General features: G+C 40.5%; 1 protein-coding gene across 1 annotated transcript in view; it reads right to left on the minus strand.

Moving 5' to 3' along the window:
* Positions 1-19,641, minus strand: part of mybpc3 (myosin binding protein C3) — a 50,913-nt gene that overhangs the window by 27,695 nt on the left and 3,577 nt on the right. Inside the window, exons 2-15 of the mRNA XM_061758864.1 lie at positions 17,713-17,982; positions 16,168-16,302; positions 14,405-14,482; positions 13,625-13,773; positions 13,279-13,396; positions 13,092-13,140; positions 9,419-9,478; positions 8,754-8,780; positions 7,542-7,705; positions 7,338-7,470; positions 7,232-7,234; positions 7,015-7,139; positions 6,819-6,924; positions 305-471 (exon numbers count right to left, since the gene is read on the minus strand). Coding sequence (XP_061614848.1) covers positions 305-471; positions 6,819-6,924; positions 7,015-7,139; positions 7,232-7,234; positions 7,338-7,470; positions 7,542-7,705; positions 8,754-8,780; positions 9,419-9,478; positions 13,092-13,140; positions 13,279-13,396; positions 13,625-13,773; positions 14,405-14,482; positions 16,168-16,302; positions 17,713-17,982 — 1,584 coding nt within the window. The remainder of the gene's footprint in view (positions 1-304; positions 472-6,818; positions 6,925-7,014; positions 7,140-7,231; positions 7,235-7,337; positions 7,471-7,541; positions 7,706-8,753; positions 8,781-9,418; positions 9,479-13,091; positions 13,141-13,278; positions 13,397-13,624; positions 13,774-14,404; positions 14,483-16,167; positions 16,303-17,712; positions 17,983-19,641) is intronic.

A 19,641-nucleotide genomic window follows, 5' to 3' on the forward strand; every position in this document is an offset into this window, starting at 1 on the left:
GTAAAAGGTCTGGAATGACTGATTCTGACTGGTGATGGAATTTTTTCCCGACGGGGGGCTGACATTTGCCCAATAGAAATACATTTGTTGCCGGGGGTGGGGGTTGGAGGGCGCTGACGGGCTTTAATAAGCATCCAAACCCGCTCGGATGACCCCATCCCACACACACACACGATCACCCCACCCCCGAGCTGGATGCCCGGGGTCACCGCCCCTGGATGTCCTACAAGTATCATGTGTTCCATATCTTGTTACTGATACAGTATATGGCATATGCACACAGCAACATGCAATTAACACTCACCCTGCACCATGAGCTCAGCCACAGACTCGCCGCCATTTGTTTTGACTTTGTAATGGCCACAGTCTTCTTTTGTGGCCTCATTAATGATCAGAATATGCTTGCAGCCATCTTTCTTGAAGCGATACTTTAAAGATTCATCTCTAGTTAGTTCCACACCGTCCTTCTCCCTGTACAGATATGAGCAGGATTGACGTGAATAAAAAAGCCTAATGTTCAGTTGTAATTTACATTGTCAAAAGTGTATTAATTATCACAAAAGTTTATTAAATACCACCAAACAGTTTTTTTTTAAATCATTGCCAATTTTTTTGTTTGTGAACAGGATTATTTTGGACAATGGAGGCAAAAAAATCCCCCAACAACTTAAGTTTACATCCGCTATATAAAAACACGCATATGCTTTTTTCCCCCTCACTGTCTGACATGAAATCAGAGTACTCGTGCACTCACTGTAGTCGTCTCGCCACGCTGCACTATTTGCACATCTGTTGTTGACCAATACTGGCCACTCATGCCAGAGTAGCATCTGCTCCATTTGCACACTGACTGAGGAGCATCTGCAACATTTGCACAATCAACATTGTCCCAGGTTATCGCACTACTCGTTTGAAGTCTCGGCGCCCTTTGCACAATGGTCATTGCACCGAACTATTCCGAGATTAGTCATTCGAACTGCTCTGGACTCTGCATCTTATTGCACAATTGTCAAAAAAAATAAATAATGGTACCAGCATTACCAGATAACTAGCAACCCTTTATTGCTCAGTGACTGTTTTTCTCAATGTCTTTATGTCTCAAAAGTGTTCTCTGTCAATTGACTGTCTGTTGTCGTACTAGAGCGGCTCCAACGACCGGAGACAAATTCCTTGTGTGTTTTTTGGACATACTTGGCAAATAAAGATGATTCTGATTCAGATTCTGATTCTAATCCTTTCATATTTTAGGTCAATTAGGATGACCAAAATTATTTCTATTTACTAAATGCAATAATAATGAGGGGTTTTAGTGTTAAGTATGTCCCAGATGGCAAGCGTGTCGCAGACAAAAGTACAACGGTATGCCGCAAGCGTCACCGCAATACAACAGACATGACATTACATTTAAGCCGACGTCACCCCAATGATAAAATAAAGAGGATGCCGCCTACAAACTTTATCTGAATTATTTGGACAGCATCGGTCAAAAAGGGCAAAAGAAATTGACCGTTCTATTGCTACTTTTATTGCTGTTGACATACGACATGGCGGTACGGTGGCCGACTGGTTAGAGCGTCAGCCTCACAGTTCTGAGGTGCGGGGTTCAATCCCCGTCCCCGCCTGTGTGGAGTTTGCATGTTCTCCCCGTGCCTGCGTGGGTTTTCTCCGGGCACTCCGGTTTCCTCCCACATCCCAAAAACATGCATTAATTGGAGACTCTAAATTGCCCGTAGGCATGACTGTGAGTGCGAATGGTTGTTTGTTCCTATGTGCCCTGCGATTGGCTGGCAACCAGTTCAGGGTGTACCCCGCCTCCTGCCCGATGACAGCTGGGATAGGCTCCAGCACGCCCGCGACCCTAGTGAGGAGAAGCGGCTCAGATAATGGATGGATGGATGGACATACGACATACGATTTTAACTTGTGGACGATGCCGGGTTTCATAACATGCTGCACGGACACTTGAGCCCCGTTATAAGAACTTTGCGAACCTCGTTGTTGCTCTGACCGCAGACAGCTAGATGTCGAGAGCTCAAGAGTTACTTGACTTAAATACGGCACTATATTACTGCAGAAGGTTCTTCAGACACGTCTCCTCAACAGTCACGCTTCTGATGATTTGACCAAAGGTCTGACAGAAGCTGTGGAGGATTGGAAGTTATCGTGACCAAATTTACAGGTACATCTAAAAAAAATCATTATATGGTAGGAAAGTCAATTTAATTCAGTACTCATACAGTATATAGATTCATTAAACAATTGGGAAAATACTTTTCAGAGTGCAAATTCTTGCCTCATTCAATCCATCCCTTTTATGAACCGCTTAGCCTCACTAGGGTCGCGGGCGAGCTGGAGCCTATCTCAACTGACTCTGGGCGAGAGGCGGGGCACACCCTGAACTGGTCGCCAGCCAATCGCAGGGCACATTATATAAATAACAACCATTCGCACTCACATTCACACCTATGGACAATTTAGAGTTTTCAATTAACCTACCATGCATGTTTTTTTTTCGGTGGGTGTTGGAGGAAACCGGAGTACCCGAAGAAAACCCACGCAAACCCTGTGTGGCCCGGAGGACATAACGGCTGTGATTTTGAAAAACAATTTGGAATGTGGACTCGTCAGTCCATTTCAGATGAGCTCGGGCTCAGACAAGCCCAAGACATTCCTGGGTGTTGTTGATACAGTGCTTTGAAAAAGTATTGGTGTGTGTGTGTGTGTGTGTGTGTACGTATATATGCTGTTTTTAAATGGTGATTTTCTTTATTAAGAAAAAAAAAAAACTAAAGTTACCTGGTCCCCGAAACCTAATAACTAGCTGAGCCATCCTCAGCAGCAACAACTGAAATGAAGCGTTTTTACTGGCAATGAGTCTTTCACATCTTTGTGGAGATATTTGGACCCACTCTGACTTGCAGAATTGTTTCTATTCAGCAAAAATGGAGGGTTTTCGAGCTTAAATGGCCTTTTTGAGGTCGTGCCACTGCATTTCAATTGGACTCAAGTCTGGACTTTGAGTAGGCCAATCCAAAACCTTCATTTTGTTTTTTTTCAAGCCATTCAGAAGTTGACTTGCTAGTGTGTTTTGGATCGTTATCCTGCTGGAGAACCCAAGTGTGCTTCAGCTTGAGGTCATGAAATCATGGCTGAACATTCTCCTTCAGGATTTTCTGTTAAAGAGCAGAATTCTTGGTTCCATTAATCACAGCAAGTTGTCCAGGTTCTGAAATAACAACGCAGCCCACGACCATCACACATCCAGCACCATGTTTGACTGCTGGTATGATGTTCTTTTTTATGAAATGTTGTGCTACATTTATGCCAGATGTAACGAGACACACACCTTCCAAAAAGCTCAACTTTCATCTCGTCAGTCCATATAATATTCCTCCAAAAGCCTTGGGAATCATTCAGATGTTTTTTTGCAAAGGTAAAATGAGCCTTTATGTTCTTTCTGGTCAGCAGTGGATTTCATCTTGGAACTCTGCCATGGATGCCATTTTTGCCCAGTCTCTTTCTTATTGATGTGTCATGAACACTGACCATAACTGAGGCAAGAGAGACCTGCAGTTATTTAGAAGTTGTCCTGAGTTCCTTTGTGGCCTCCTGGATGAGTAATTGCTGTTCTCTTGGGGTCATTTTTGTAGGCTGGCCACTCCTGGGAAAGTTCACTACTGTTCCATGTTTTCTCCATGGCTCTCCCTATGGTTTGCTGAAATCCAAAAGCTTTAGAAATGGCTTTTGTAACCCCTTCCAGACTGATAGATGTCAATTACTTCATTTCTTGACTGTTCTGGAATTTCTTTGGATCGTGTCATTTTGTCCCATCTTTTTTAGATTTTTTTTGTTGGGCTTGATTTTGTCGGGACAGATTCTGTTTAAGTGAATTCTTGATTGAACAGGTCTGGAGGTAATCAGGCTTGGGTATGATCAGTGAAAATTAACCAAAAATTGTGATTTGGCACAATAAATTCATGATTTAACAAGGGGGGTAATTACATTTTTCACACAGGACCAGGTTACAAATATTATTTGTTCCTTAATAAATAAAATCACCATTTAAAAACACCATTATCAGTTCACTTGGGTTATATTTGTCTGATATTTACATTAGTTTGGTGATCTTAAACATTCAAGTGATGAAACTATGCAAAAATATAAGAATTTGGGAAGGGGGCCAATACTTTTTCACAGCACTGTATACGACTCGCTTTGCATAGTTGCATTTTAATTCGCATGCAAACATGCAAACCCCACACAGGGGGGCGAGATTTGAACCCAGTTGTTCATAAAGTGGTGAACCTCGCCCCATTCTTTCAGGGATGCTCCTTTTACAGCATTTCCAATCATGACACTCACTTGTTTCCAATTAACCTGCTCAACTGTGGAATGTTCCAAGCATTATTATTTTATTTTTTTTAGCATTCCTCAGCTTTCCGAGTATTTTGTTGTCCCTGTCCCAGGTTATCGGGAATGAGTTGCAGGCATCAAACTCAAAAGGAGTGAATATTTGAAAACAAAACAAACAAAAAAAACACAATAATGTTCATTAGTTTGTATTCAATTGAATATAGGTTGAAAAGGATTTGCTAATTATTGTGCTCTGTTTTTATTTACATTTTACACAACATCCCATCGGCGGCACGGTGGCCGACTGGTTAGAGCGTCAGCCTCACAGTTCTGAGGAGCGGGGTTCAATCCCCGTCCCCGCCTGTGTGGAGTTTGCATGTTCTCCCCGTGCCTGCGTGGGTTTTCTCCGGGCACTCCGGTTTCCTCCCACATCCCAAAAACATGCATGAATTGGAGACTCTAAATTGCCCGTAGGCATGACTGTGAGTGCGAATGGTTGTTTGTTTCTATGTGCCCTGCGATTGGCTGGCAACCAGTTCAGGGTGTACCCCGCCTCCTGCCCGATGACAGCTGGGATAGGCTCCAGCACGCCCGCGACCCGAGTGAGGAGAAGCGGCTCAGAAAATGGATGGATGGACAACATCCCATCTTCATTGGAATTGGGGTTTGTATTTTGTGAAGTCTGCGATTGGTTGGCAACCAGTCCAGGGTGTACCCCGCCTCCCACCCTAAGTCAGCTGAGATACGCGCCAGCACACCCGCGACCCTCGTGAGGATAAGCGGTTCAGAAAATGGATGGATGTATTTTGTGAAGTGCACCAGTCCCTGCTAGAGCAAAACAAACCCACAGTATGTTCCTGCCATCCCTGTATTTCAAAGTTGGGATGCTGTTTTCATACATACAGGCTTCCCTCTTTTTTCTCCAAATGTAACGATGCTCATTATGGACAAACAGTTAAATTTTAGTGTCGGCAGACCACAGGACATGTTTCCAAAAATGAAGATATTTGTTTCTGTCTGGGCAGCACGGTGAGCGACTGGTTAGCACATCTGCCTCACAGTTCTGAGGGCCGGGGTTCAAATCACGGCCCCGCCTGTGCGGAGTTTGCATGTTCTCCCCGTGCCTGCGTGGATTTTCTCCGGGCACTCCGGTTTCCTCCCACAACCCAAAAACCTGCATGGTAGGTTGATTGAAGACTTTAAATTGCCCGTAGGTGTGAATGTCAGTGCGAATGATTGTTTGTTTGTATGTGCCCTGCGATTGCTTGGCACAAGTTCAGGGTGTACTCTGTCTCCCGGCCGAAGATAGCTGGGGTAGGCTCCAGCAGCCCGCGACCCTCGTGAGGAGAAGCGTCTCTGAGAATGGATGGATGGATGTTGCTGTGTCTATTTGCAACTTGTCATCTGGCTTTTTATGTTTATTTTGGAGTTCTTTCTGGCAGAGTGGCCTTTCAGCCCATATTGGTACAGTACCCATTTTCACTGTGGACAATGACACTCCCTTTCCAGCTTCAGTCAAAATCTTCACGAGGTCTTTTGCTTTTGTTCTTGGGTAGATATGCACATTTCAGACCAAAGCACATTCACATCTCCTTCCTTACTGGTATGATGGCTGGACAATCTCATGGTGTTCATACTTGCTTGAATAGATGAATCAGAATTAAGTCCACAATTTTCTTCCTGATATCTTAGCTGATTTCTTTTGACTTTCCCATGATGTTACACCAAAAAGAAGTATGTTTCAGGTGTGCCTAGTTCAAATACATCTGTAGGTGTGTCTCTAATTAACTCAGAAGTTGTCAATAAACCTATCAGAAGCTTCCAAAGAAATGACATCATCATCTGGTTTTCCCAAATTGTTAAAATGTGTAGTAAACTTCTGACCTTTAATAAAGTAATGAAAATTTGCCTGAAAAAAAATCCTTATCTCCTTATTCTGGCATTCAGGAAATACAAAATAATTCTGGTAATCCTAATTGACCAAAAACAGGAAATGTTTAACCATATTTCATGTCAGACAGTGAGGGAAAAAAAGTGTCTTTTTATACAGTGGATGTAAACATCTGGTTTCAACTAGTGAATAATACATTAACTTTAATTACAAATAATTCATTTGAAAAATAATTCTGAATATGAACAAGTCAATTTAATTTTAGTAATTCATTATGAACTAATTTAATTCATATATTTATTTATTTTACCTTGGTCTTCCCTCTACTCTTACATAATAAACGTGCTATATTATTGTAGTTTGCAGCTCTGTAGAACTGTAAGGACTCATACAGAGCTATTTTGCGCCTAGCTACAAATAAATATATGAATAGTATGTTATTTATAAATATACAAGTACATTAATCTGTTTTTTTAGTTTTCTCTTTAGCTTTTTTACCCCCCCCCCCAATGCATTAAAGTCCAATTAACATAAGGTAAAGCTAATCTTTAAGGTGAAAAGAAGAGGATCTAACCATTTCACATTAGCACCGTCTTCGGAGACCTCACACTGTAACTCCACACGTTCACCCTTCATGACCATCTGATCCTCCAGGTTCTTCACAATCACAACAGGAGGCTCTGGAGCAAACAGGTTATAATGGTAGATGAAACCAAAGTGAATCTTCCCAGTGATCTTAGCATGCTTAATTGACCATGAAGCCAACAGACCTTTGACAAAAAGCTCTGTGGTGCATTTCTCCTCTCCCACCAGACAGCAGTAGGCTGCATCGTCAGCCAATGAGCAGTGGTTGATGGTGAGGTAGCGCATATTTCCCACAGTCTCAAAAATGTATCTGTACCAATAACAGGGTAATGTTTACAATGCTTTATTACACAGCAATGATCAGTAAAGTATACATAGTCTTATTTAGTCTGTGATACTTACTTGCTGGTGATGCAGAAGAATGACAAACGTAGAGTGGAAGTCATATAAGAGAGTTAATTAATTGTCAACTGAGGGCAAAAATGATTTGAAGTTTTTGCATTTGCACCTTCCGGTTGGTTGTATTTCTTGTCCATTCTTCAACCATTTGACATCAACATCTGGATTAGCGACCTCAACTGCTAATTTTATTTTATGTCCCTTTGTGACTTGGTAGGCAGGATCTAACTTCTTGAAGAAAGCTGCGTACAGACATCACATGTTATTAGGTTAGATCATTTGCAGTGCAGTTTACTGTTAACTCTGCACCGACCTGCACTTTTCTTCTCCTCTTTCTTCATCTTCTTCAGTCTTTTCAGCATGCCCCTCAAATCAGTAATGCCATGCTGAAAAGCTATCTTCTCATACTCTGAAGCAGGAGCATGGCTGAGAATATCCCAAACATCCACTTCAGGCGCTGTGCTCATCTGCACAGCTCTAAAACATAGAAAGCAGATGAATCGTGATCTGATTACACAATGCATACATACACATGAAGAGCTCTTTTTTAAAAAAAACGTAATAGTTCTCCCCCGCAAAAAAACAAAAAATCTTGCCATGTGACCAGACTGTAACTGAGACAATGCATTTTTTTTAACAGGATAGAATGTGCAAGTCTTTCATGAATGAATGTCATTTTTCTCACAATAATCAAAATGTATTTATAGTGTTTTCTTTAAAGAGCTCATTACATTAAACAATACAACATGCTACATTACGTACATGATCTTCAGTGGGATGTTACAATTTTACCCCTAATTTCTATTCCTCCACCAAGATGATCAAATACTGACGTATCAGCATGTTTATAACATTGAAGTGTGTATGTGTATAAAATCTTATTTGCCCAATAAAGTACGTGACTGATTGTGTAATACTTCCATCCATCCATCCATTTTCTGAGCCGCTTATCGTCACAAGGTTCGCGGGGGGTGCTGGAGCCTATCCCAGCTATCTTCGGGCAGAAGGTAGGGTACACCCTGAATTGGTTGCCAGCCAATCGCAGGGCACACACAAACAAACAACCATTCGCACTCACATTCACACCTACGGGTAATTTAGAGTTGTCAATCAACCTACCATGCATGTTTTTGGGATGTGGGAGGAAACCGGAGTACCCGGAGAAAACCCACCCAGGCACGGGGAGAACATGCAAACTCCACACAGGCGGGGCAAGGGATTGAATGAACCCCAGTCCTCAGAACTGTGAGGCAGACGCTCTAACCAGTCTTCCACCGTGCCTGATTGTGTAGAACACTAAATTGTTAATACTTTGACCAAATTTTAATTATGTTTTTTTAAATTGTAGATATGAACATTTTTTGTAAAATTTCCAGCTAAAAGATACCCGGTCAATAATATTTCTCTCTAATTGACAATTTGTCCAGGGTAAGAATAATTGTAGAATTTAATTTTGACTTGATAAACAAATAAAATACATGCAAGCACAACATTTTGCCAAAACACTGTACTAGCAGTTCCTTACCGATTGGAGGATTTTAAGAAACTGCTGCTCATTCAGCGGGAGAGCCCAAGCAGCAAAACAAACCAGACAGGTTAAAACACAGCATGTCAAAAGCAACTTAAAAGCAATTTTAAAAGCATTTTAGGGGGGAAAAAAATATCCTAAAATTTGAAAATCAAATCAAAATTTCATTTGAGCATTTCATTTCGTTCAAATATCAAATACATTTTTTTTATTGAAATCATATATGATGAGTATTAGTGGTTATTAAATTCAAATTTGGGAGCGAAATACTGCCATTTAACTTGCGTGCATGCTTTGTTCTGGTTATTGAGAATAAATCAAGGGTAATAAACTGTTACAGTGGGAGGGGTCATTTATAAAGTTTGCAATTGTAAATGTGCTGCGTTTAATAGAATGCAACTTACAGTACATGGCATTAACAGTGAGATGAAGAGGTGGGTAATGTCATCTATCAATTCACCCTTGTTATGCAGTGAATTCATGTATTGCATGTGCTGCATGACAAATCATTTTTGGTTAGCAAAGGTGTGGTTTTGGTATTTTGCAGATGTTGCTTACTCTCTGTAGATGTAAAACGATCCAGAATGAGAGAGACAATAACATTGATTAAATCAAGTAAATTTGCTCGGGCCATTGTCTTCATCAACATTTTCAATACTTACCTTTTCTTTAACAATGTACTGAAGTCCAGTTCTCCAGAGTCCTCTTTTCCTTCGGTGCTACTGCAGAAATATCAGTCACAGCAACATATTTCATTCACATTCCTATATGATAAGTGCAGTCACTCCAATATGCAGAGCTGCCAAATGTTACGGAACGTTTGTATTTAGTTACGGAAATCACTGAAGTTGGCTCGTTACAGCCGTAACACTGATGCTCCGGACATTGGAAAAAAAAAATCCAGCGTCCGACATTAACGTATCTTCCACATTGAATAGCTGCTTGGTATCCTTGCTATTTTATTTGCACCCCACGGCTGCCAAGCTGTGGAGGCGAATGTTCTCCTTGCGTCCGGTGTCAACGCATTGTCAGCCACTGATCATCGCCTCCATGGTAGCAAATACTGTAAGCTACACTTCTTACCATTCTTCCATTCTTACCAAGTGTCACAAAGGGAGGACGAGGAGTGGATAGGCGAAGACGAAAGAATTTTACCTACAAAGCTTCAATGATCCACTTAGAACGTTACGTGACCAACGTAGGACACAGAATAGCTGATTTCGTGTATATGCTTAGCTAATGACCATAGCTAACATTGATTATATGAATTTTTTGAAGCTGAAGTTACTAAAATGATTGTTGTTGTTTTTTTTGGCTGGTGTCTTCAGACAAAGTTAAATACATGTATATCATTTATTTATACAAATATGACATTGTGGACGTTTAAAGTTCCTAAGGTTGCTTTGAATCGGTCCCCTTCCCCATTCACCCAAGCGAGGCGAAAGAGCTTTTACCTGATTTGCCGAATGTGGAAGTAGTTTGCGTACATATCATATTAGTGTCCTCAGTTCCGAAACGCTTATTGAGTTTTGTTAAAAGGAAAGGTAATGTAACACAGAGGTAAAAATGACCCTACCCCAGATTTTTGAGAATGTGTTGCAGGCGTCAAATTCAAAATGAGTGAATATTTGCAAAAACCAAACAAAACCAATTAATTCTATCTGTTTGAACATTCAATTGCTTGTCTTTGTAGTGTTTTCAATTGAATATACGTTGAAAAGGATTACTAAATCATTGTATTCTGGTTTTATTTATGACTTACACAACGTCCCATCGTAATTGGTAATGGGGTTTGTAATTGACCTACTGTATGAAATTCAAACTGTTCTTGTTTATTGTCATTACATTTTCTTAAAATCAATGAATAAATGAACACTTGAACAGTTGTTCATCATGTGTTACAGTATGGTACCGTGCAAAAGTATAAGGCTACGATTATGAGAAACTGTATGTTATTTGAATGACCTTACAGTAGGCCTACAGCAGTAGAAAGGGATGTGGCACATGGACTATTAATTTCTGGTGAGATTCTGAAAAAGCACAGATTTATTTTGTGTTATACATTAATTCTTTTGATTTAATTAACCATTTATATTACATGCAATCTTAACTGGAAAAATACTTTTTTCAGTCCATGCACTGCCATGCTAATAAATTCCCGTTCCCAACCATGTACATTCATTAACACAAGAGTTGATCTTCTCATGTTGGACAGGAACCAAACATTTCACCACGATGTTTGTTTAGGCCATGAGAAGCATCAGAATGCATTCAAGTACCAACAGAACACTCGTGGCACTTGAATAAGGTGCATGAAAGATAAAAACAAGACGACTCAGCATTTGTGCATGTCGAGAAGGAGAATGTGCGGTTTGTGCGAATGTGCGGTGCAGAAACAACACTCCTTAACTGTGCTTCCTCTGTGTGCTAACCCAGTGGAGGAACTAGAATACTGAAAAGCCTGTGTGTCTTAACACATCCAGCACTTTTAGTAGGGCCCAAGCTCCCGTCAAAGCTCGCTCTGTTGGATTGCTGTTAGTGCAGCTGTCACTGCTGTTTTGACTGAGACCCAGAAGCAGATCAGAGAGCTTGTCTCATAATGTGTCGTGCAGATTACAAATGCAACAGAAGAAACATTCTGTCTGACGGTCAAGGCCAGCAAAGCCTTCTCTTCTGGCCTAAACACGACCAGAAACATTGCCCTGTCAATAACATACAATACGGTCTATCATCTTTATTTTATAGCATTTCTCTTGGCTGCACTACCTCTCGCACTGTATGTGGATGTTTTGTTGTTGCTGTTGTTTTTTTGTCCAATCAGATTTCAGCATCTGTGTTGCCATGTCGATCTATTCTGACCAGGGCCTTCAGAATCAGGAGAGCAGGCTAATGTAACATAAACTATATTCTCAATGGGAATGTTTCTTAAACCCATTCGATTTTAAATTCATCCTTCATTATCATACAGCATTTTTCTGTCCTCTGATTGGTTTGTCAGAGCAAGCCAAGTTCGAAGTACAAAACCCATCTGTAGCGATCTGCACACATGAACACATTTAATAATCAGCCACTCTGGTGAGTATGATAATTTTTTTTTATTATATCAATTTGTAGGAATATTTTTCACGTTCATGTTATGAGATAAATATGGATTTTGAACTGCTCCAGTTGATGGACTGGCACAGTTGCATGCTATTATATATACTGTTTCCATACAAACATATGCTGTTCTATTACATTTTTGCATAGCATTGATGGTTTCTATGATTGCAACATGATCGTGCCGTTATTAAGAGGTGGATTAAGTGGGGTAAGTGCCCACTGAAGGCCCAGGTACCAAATGTCCATTAGTTGTGTAGCAACAGACCATGACAACACGTTATGAGACAACTGTGAGTTGGATATCAATGGTTGCCACAATGTTCTCATTAACATTTCTATAATTTGAGCCCGTTCTACCGTCTCGTTTTGCTCTTACATGGTCTGCCTTCCGTCTTCCTTCCAAGTTTAGCATTCAGAAGGCTGCTTACGTTGCATTTGAAATCAGAGAAGAAAGTGACTGGAGTTGAAAGTTCTTCAATCTCAGTCTTTGTTTCTTTCTTTTTGAGAACACCCCGGAAGGTTTGACCTTGTGCCTCTACAGATAAAACATTCAACCTTTACTACCTTATTGATGCTCCACTTCTCTTCATATCAGCATCGCTCCTAATAGGTTAGCATTTCCACAGTTATTCCACACAGTAATTGTACAGTAATTTGTCTTACTATGTTTGGTATCAAAGTTCTTACAGTATGCTGTGTGACATAGAGTTATGATGCAATAATATCAGCCAGCTTGCCAAAAATATATTATTTGGGGATGTACAGTATCAGGGGTCAAAAGTAAACTATCACAATTAGGGGAGGGTAAATGTAAAATAAGAAATACAATCATATAAACAGCTCAACCAGTGTTAATCTTAATAATCTTAAGCATGTCCAATTTGGTTTCAACTACAGTATATGGACGGAGATATGCTAGAAACAGTTGAAGAGGATATTTACATCAGTTGATTTATCATTTTGCCCGTCAGTCAAGGTATTCATGCCACAGAAAAGTATGATGGAAATTTCCCAGTAAGAATGTGCCCTATTGTGAGTATAAAATGTTGACACGATCGTGACACTACCACCTTTACCATAGGTTCAACTGGGGTACATATCGACAAACAACCATTGTTGCTCACATTCACACCCATTGGCAATTTACAGTCCTCAGTTAACTTAAGAAGTATGTTTTCGGGAGAAAATACATTCCAATATACTGTAGGTGTGTTACCTTAAAAAGTAACTTACGTGCGTCGGAAAGCTGCTCTTATGTCAAAACCTTCAGCAGTACAAGCCTCTGGTGTATAGACAAAGAACATAAAAAAGGATTTTAAACAAAACAAAACAAAACAAAAATGGTTGTGATAAATCAAAAGAAAACACTGAAAAGATACAAACTAATGTCAGCATAAAATAAGAGAAGTGATACACTCACCATGTACAGTCAGTTGAAAATTACAGCTGTCAAACTTGTCTCTGGATAAAACTTCACATCTGTAAGCTCCACCAAAGTTAGCTTTAGCTTCCATGATGTGCATCTCAAATGTGTAGACCTGTTTCAGGGTTGATTCAGAACTTTGATTACCATTCTTTTCGACTCCTTCATGGACAAAACAATGCAAGCCTGATAACGTTTACAGTTTGCAATGCCTACTTTTAATCAGTTTTTATTTTTTCTTATTCTGAAAATCTGGATGAAATGTGCCTAATATAGAGTATATACAGTATATAGACAATGACATTGTCGTTTGGCAAAAAGTCAACAGCATGAGGTAGTCTACTTTGGTGTTGCGGTCATAAAACTCCTTTAGCTGCAGGTGATTTCCAGACTTGGTGGCGAGGTCCATCCACTTCCCTTTAAACCATTTGATAGTTGGTTTCTTCAGCAGTGATCCGGCATTGACTTTGGCCACAAATGTGATGTTTCCACCTGAACAGGGGAGTAGAATGTATGTACAGGGACATATATGAACTTTAAAATGTTAGCCTCCATTTGGTAGTTTTAGCCATACTTCTTTTCACAACAGCACAAAAATAAAGGAACGCTATCTATCTCACTGTAATGTCAAAACTGTATTCCGACAATATTTTAGTTAGGCTGTTGGAAGAGCGCTTTTGCACTATATATATATATATATATATATATATATATATATATATATATATATATATATATAATACATACTCTCACAAGGTTGAGTTTAATTTAATGTGTGGTGTCTTTACTGGCGGCACGGTGGAAGACTGGTTGGAGCTTCTGCCTCACAGTTCTGAGGACCGGGGTTCCATCCCGGCCCCGCCTGTGTGGAGTTTTTTCCCGGCACTCCGGTTTCCTCCCGCATCCCAAAAACATCCATGGTAGTTTAATTGAGGACTCTAAATTGCCCGTAGGTGTGACTGTGAGTGTGAATGGTTGTTTGTTTATATGTGTCCTGCGATTGGCTGGCAACCAGTTCAGGGTGAAGCGGCTTAGAAAATGGAGGGATGGATGGAGGGTGTCTTTTCTTGGTTGCAGAGCACAGTAGTGCTCATTCTTCAACACTGACTAGCAAGTTGCTCACCGACAGTGACCTCTCCACTTTTGGGTTTCTCTGTGAAGAGGCCAGTGAGGTCCTGTCTGGTGTCTGGAAGCTGTCCATCTGCAAAAGTCAAAATATACATGATGTCATGAAATGTAATGTTCAAAATCACTGTGGAAAGGCGAACAACCACAAACTAAAGTCAGTGGTCATACAGTGTGAAAATGAAAGTGACGACCAGACTACTATATTTTAAGACTTAGCACCACGGTTGGGCATTGTTTGAATTTGAGCGATTCCAGTCCCGATTCTAGTTCGTCATTACGATCTCGGTTCAAAATGACTCTCGATTCCGATTCTTTTAGGGGGCTGGGTCAAAAAAAGTTTGCATCGTTTAAATAAAGGGTGTCCAAATTATGTTACATCCATTTTCTTAGCAGCCCGCAGCATAGGCTAAAATGAACATTTGACTCTGGGTTCTCTACAACCAGTATCAATATCAAACCTATGAACTAAAAGGCAATATGTGTGGAACTAACCGAATTGACCTAATATTCATTAATTAATGTTTCAGCTAAAAGTTAAATAGAGCATTGTTAAAATTATTTGGGACTGAGTGCGAATGGTTGTTCTGTGAGCCCTGCGATTGGCTGCCAACCAGTTTAGGGTGTACCCCGCCTCTCGCCCGAAGATTGCAGGGATAGGCTCCAGCATGCCCGCGACCCTAGTGAGAATAAGTAGTACAGAAAATGGATGGATGGATGGGACTGTTTTATCGCGTCAAATGGTTTATATGTGCAAGTTTCAACTTGGCTTCCTCTTTTAAGCTTGTAGCCTTTTATTTTAAAGGGTACGCAACGGAGCTCAGCATTTTGGCATGAAAAATAACTTCACACGACATTGGTGAATTTTGAAAACGAAACTAAACCTAGACGGCAAGAAAAAGAGTAATGAATGGGGGAAAAAAAGGTGATTCCTTTACCTAACCACAGATGAGGCGCAAGGTTAGTGTTTGTGATACTGTGAGACAACATTTATGTGAATTTTATCCTAATTCACTGTGCTAGATTGACCTTTGGTGAAGTTTTAGCTCAGTGTCAAGCTTGTAATGCGACTGTTTCTATTTTCTTTCCAGTATGGTAAAATAATTATGATTTTATTTTTGTGTCATCAGCCCTTACATTGGTTTGAAGACTAAAATAAAGGATAAAAACCATTAATGCAAAAGTGCAACCAACCGTTTAACTCGTTAGCTGCCTCAATGTTGGCATAGACGTATTTTATTGTTTCACTCACCCAACTGACTTGACTGAAGTACGGCTCGGTGTAGGGTGAGGCTCGAAGCGAGAGGGCGCGCGTCAGACTTCTACACATCGTGAAAGCTTCCTTTGCACAATATAATCTTAATCCAAGTGTTGCACTGAGGTGTTCTTCTTCGTTGCTTTTCGCCACTTTCTTCTTCGGGGTCAGTGGACTGTTGGCATCGAAACTGGGAACCAAACTTTTTTCATTTGAACGATTCCGGAAGAACCGGAACGTTAGTCCCGGTTCCAATCCGTTCTCGATTTCCGATGACCTACCCTACTTAGCACCGTAAAAATATCTTCAAAATTACACTGATTGAGGAATATGTGTAAAAAGTGAAATATCCTACAATCTAAACTTGATCAATACCACACTCGAACCCAGAACCTACGAACTGTGAAGCACACATGCTAACCACTATCTCCAACATGCTGTACCAACAAGCACACATTTCCAGAAATGGCAGAATTGATTGGATGATGCTGGTTTGGCTAGCTCACCCTCTGATGGAGGGGCATCGTGTGTTGGGGCAGTTGCCTCATCTCCTGTGGGCGCAGCCGCAGGTGTGGCATTAGGCTGCTCTTGTATTACACTTGACTCTTCTGGCGCAGTAACAGGAGCCTCAGTTGGGGTTTCTGTGTTCGTGTTACCATAGAGACAAAGCACGTCAGACATAGAGTAGACTTGCAGGCCTCTTAATTAGGTATGTCAGGTGATCTTTTTAGTGTCCTTATTCAGAGGAATGAGAAGCACAAATGATAATACCAACCTCTTGATATGATTGTAGAGCTGCAGTGCAGCTCTACATTCCTGCAAACTACAATTACTGTACAACAATAAACACTGATCAGTGAGTATATCTCAGATTGTCAAAAATGCGTGTTTTTGTTTTTTTTAAGGCAGAATTTCTTACACCGATCGGGCATTGAATCTTATTCGATTACGTCACCAGACAGTGTTCACATGGTAATTGTTCAACAGTTGTTTGTGTGTAATAAGGACGATGATGACAGTGGCATGTGATTCTTGAAAGGGGAATTTCTCATTTTCAGTTGAGATTTTAAAAATTAATAGCAAAACAAACCATTTCAGTGAAGGCACTCTCTGAAACTGAAAATGTTCTTCATGAGTTATTTATTACATCAAGCCTTATGTTTTATTATCTATGCTCGGATGGCTGTTTTTTTCCGTGCGCTATCAGCCACCTCTCAGGCCTATCCTGAGAGCCAGTGAAGTGCTACTTACTCATGACGAAATAATGTGCCAGTGGAACGTCAAGGTCACTTCACACACAGTCAGGAGGGCTGCAACATGTGCAACACATAACTTTGGATGTCTTTGAAAGTTGTTTCCACCTCATCTGATCCGAGCAACAGACGAGCATTGCTCATGGCTGTATTTAAAGGGGAGTATTATTATTCCTGTATTTTTCACATGCCAAAATGTAGCATGTTCATTCCAAAAATACTAAAGTTTCAGATATTAACTATACTAATCCATATTGGAATATTTACTCAGAAGATCCCAAATTAGGGGCAAAATGTACTGCTCCTATGCTGGTTTCTGGAAAATGGCCAGTTAGAAGAAAAGCCTTTTAGGGAGGCGGGGTTTAATGACACAGATACTATAATTGTTTTAGTCAATGGGGCGACGGGGTTGATAGAATATTTTGTAAAGATGAAATCAGTGATTGTATTTACTGTATGCAACAATCAGATTCAAATAATGAGTAAGCTGTGATTCAAAACTGTAAAACTCTAAATAACTTCTTTAACAGGCAAATATTAAAAAAACACAAAACATTTATTTGACTTTCAGGGTTATTGTTAACACATCATGCGTATTGTTTTTAAGAATGTAGACTTGCCTCTTTTATAGACCATAAATATCTACAGTTTCTATTGCAGTGATTAGAATCAAGGTTGATATATATACATATATCAAATACTGCAGCTAATGCAGTGTAAAGTGGGTACTGACTGTTTTGTGCTCAGGCTGCACAACGTGTCAGTCAACAGGCAGAGATCGCCGCCAAATATTCCCACCTTTCTTTGATAGGACTTTCAGCTCAAACTTGACCTTTGAACCCCCGGCAATCACAGCATAGATGTTGGCATCTTCCTGGGTAACGGTCTTTATCATGAGGGAGTGCTTGTTTCCATTGGCTGTGATCTTGTATTTGTTGCTGCTGGCAAGATCCTTTGTGTTGCACTGCCATTTAACTTTAGCATCAGACTTCTCCGTTTCTGCTTCAAAGACCACTGAAGACCCCTCTTCTGCTTCCTGTGTCTTTGGCTTCTTGGCGAAGGCTGAAACTGAAATGACAAACTGACATTAGGACCTTTTAACTGTACCAGTCTTCAAAACAGCAACCTCTCTCAACATAACTGTCATGGTCTGTGTTTTGGTTTGGGTTGTGTTTAGTTTTGTTCAATGTTTTCCTGTGTTCCATGTTTGTCGTGTGCTCATTAGGTTGTTGTGTCCACCTGTTCTCGTCTACTTTGTCGACCAATCAGCTCTCTCTAGCCACTCGTCTTGTCCAGGTGTTCCTCGTTGTCTCGTCAATTTGTTTGTATTTAGTTCCCTGGTTTCTTTCAGTTCTCGTCGGTTCATTGTCGTTGTCACGTCTTTGCCATGTCATAGTTGCCAGTTGTCGTTGTCACATGTCTTGCCATGTCATTGTCGCTCAGGTATTTCACCAGTCATGTCTTGTTTCTTGTTTTGGGTTCACTCAAGTGTTACTTTGTGTTTAGATTTTGGACTTTGTTAATTTAGCATTTAGACTTTTTCATGATCTTTGTTTTCCTTTGTTTTTGGAATTAAATATTATTATTTTGAGATTCCCGCACTCCTGCCTTGCCTCCCTGCTTCCCTGCAATTGGGTCCACCATGTTCTTGCCTTGCGTTCCTCGCCTTCGCCCTAACCACGTACGTGATAATAACAAATGAGAAACTCCAATTGTAACATTTCTCAAAGGTGCACCTTAAAATTGTTTATATAAAATATGGAAAATATAGCTCTGTACAGCATAGATTGAAATAATTGTACCTAGTACGGTAGCTCTTTCGGCTGGGTCATCCACATGATCATTTTAGGAGGTTTTGTGGATGAGGTGAATGGGTTCAATTATTTTCCATAGTCCTTGTTAGCAAGTTAGCTTGTGGCCGCCCCAATGAGTTTAAATATAGGATGCAAATGTAGTGGACTCATGGATGAGTGTGGCAGGCTTCAGTTGCACCAGAGGCACAGGTATCACATCAGTGTGATTATCTTGAATCTATTTTTACAGCTTTGGAGTCATTGAAATACTTGTGGACCCTTAGTGTTTCTGAAGCCAGGGGGTTTACTTCCATCAGGTAAGATAACAATGACGACAATAACCTTAATACTGTGATCTCATTTAACTGCAACTCGAGCAGCCTAAACACATTTTCAACATGACCACTTCTGGACAGCCAATGTGGAAATGCAATACATAGCTTAATGGTAACACTATGTTGCGGTGCTATAACCCTTTAATCAATGGATTTGAACATAAACAGTGGCGCAACAGATGTAGACAGAAATTAGGACAGGACTCCGTCATATATTATTTTTCCTCTGTGAAAAAATACTATTAGTGCCGTACTGATGAGTTGAAGGAGTTGAGACGTCTCAATGAACAGTATATCCGTCTGTCTGTAGTATATTATCCCAAGGTGGGCACACCAGAAAGAACAGTACAATGCCCATTCAATTGAGTGTGACAAAAACTGTTAAATTATTTTCTAATGATGTAATTTCTGTATGTTTTGATAAAGTACAATAATATGGAGTTGTACTTTTTCTTACTAAATTACACATCCATCCATCCATTTTCTGAGCCGCTTCTCCTCACTAGGGTCGCGGGCGTGCTGGAACCTATCCCAGCTGTCATCGGGCAGGAGAGGCGGGGTACACCCTGAACTGGTTGCCAGCCAATCGCAGGGCACAT

Source organism: Phyllopteryx taeniolatus, chromosome 2, assembly GCF_024500385.1.
Source record: "Phyllopteryx taeniolatus isolate TA_2022b chromosome 2, UOR_Ptae_1.2, whole genome shotgun sequence".
Classification (NCBI taxonomy): Eukaryota; Metazoa; Chordata; class Actinopteri; order Syngnathiformes; family Syngnathidae; genus Phyllopteryx; species Phyllopteryx taeniolatus.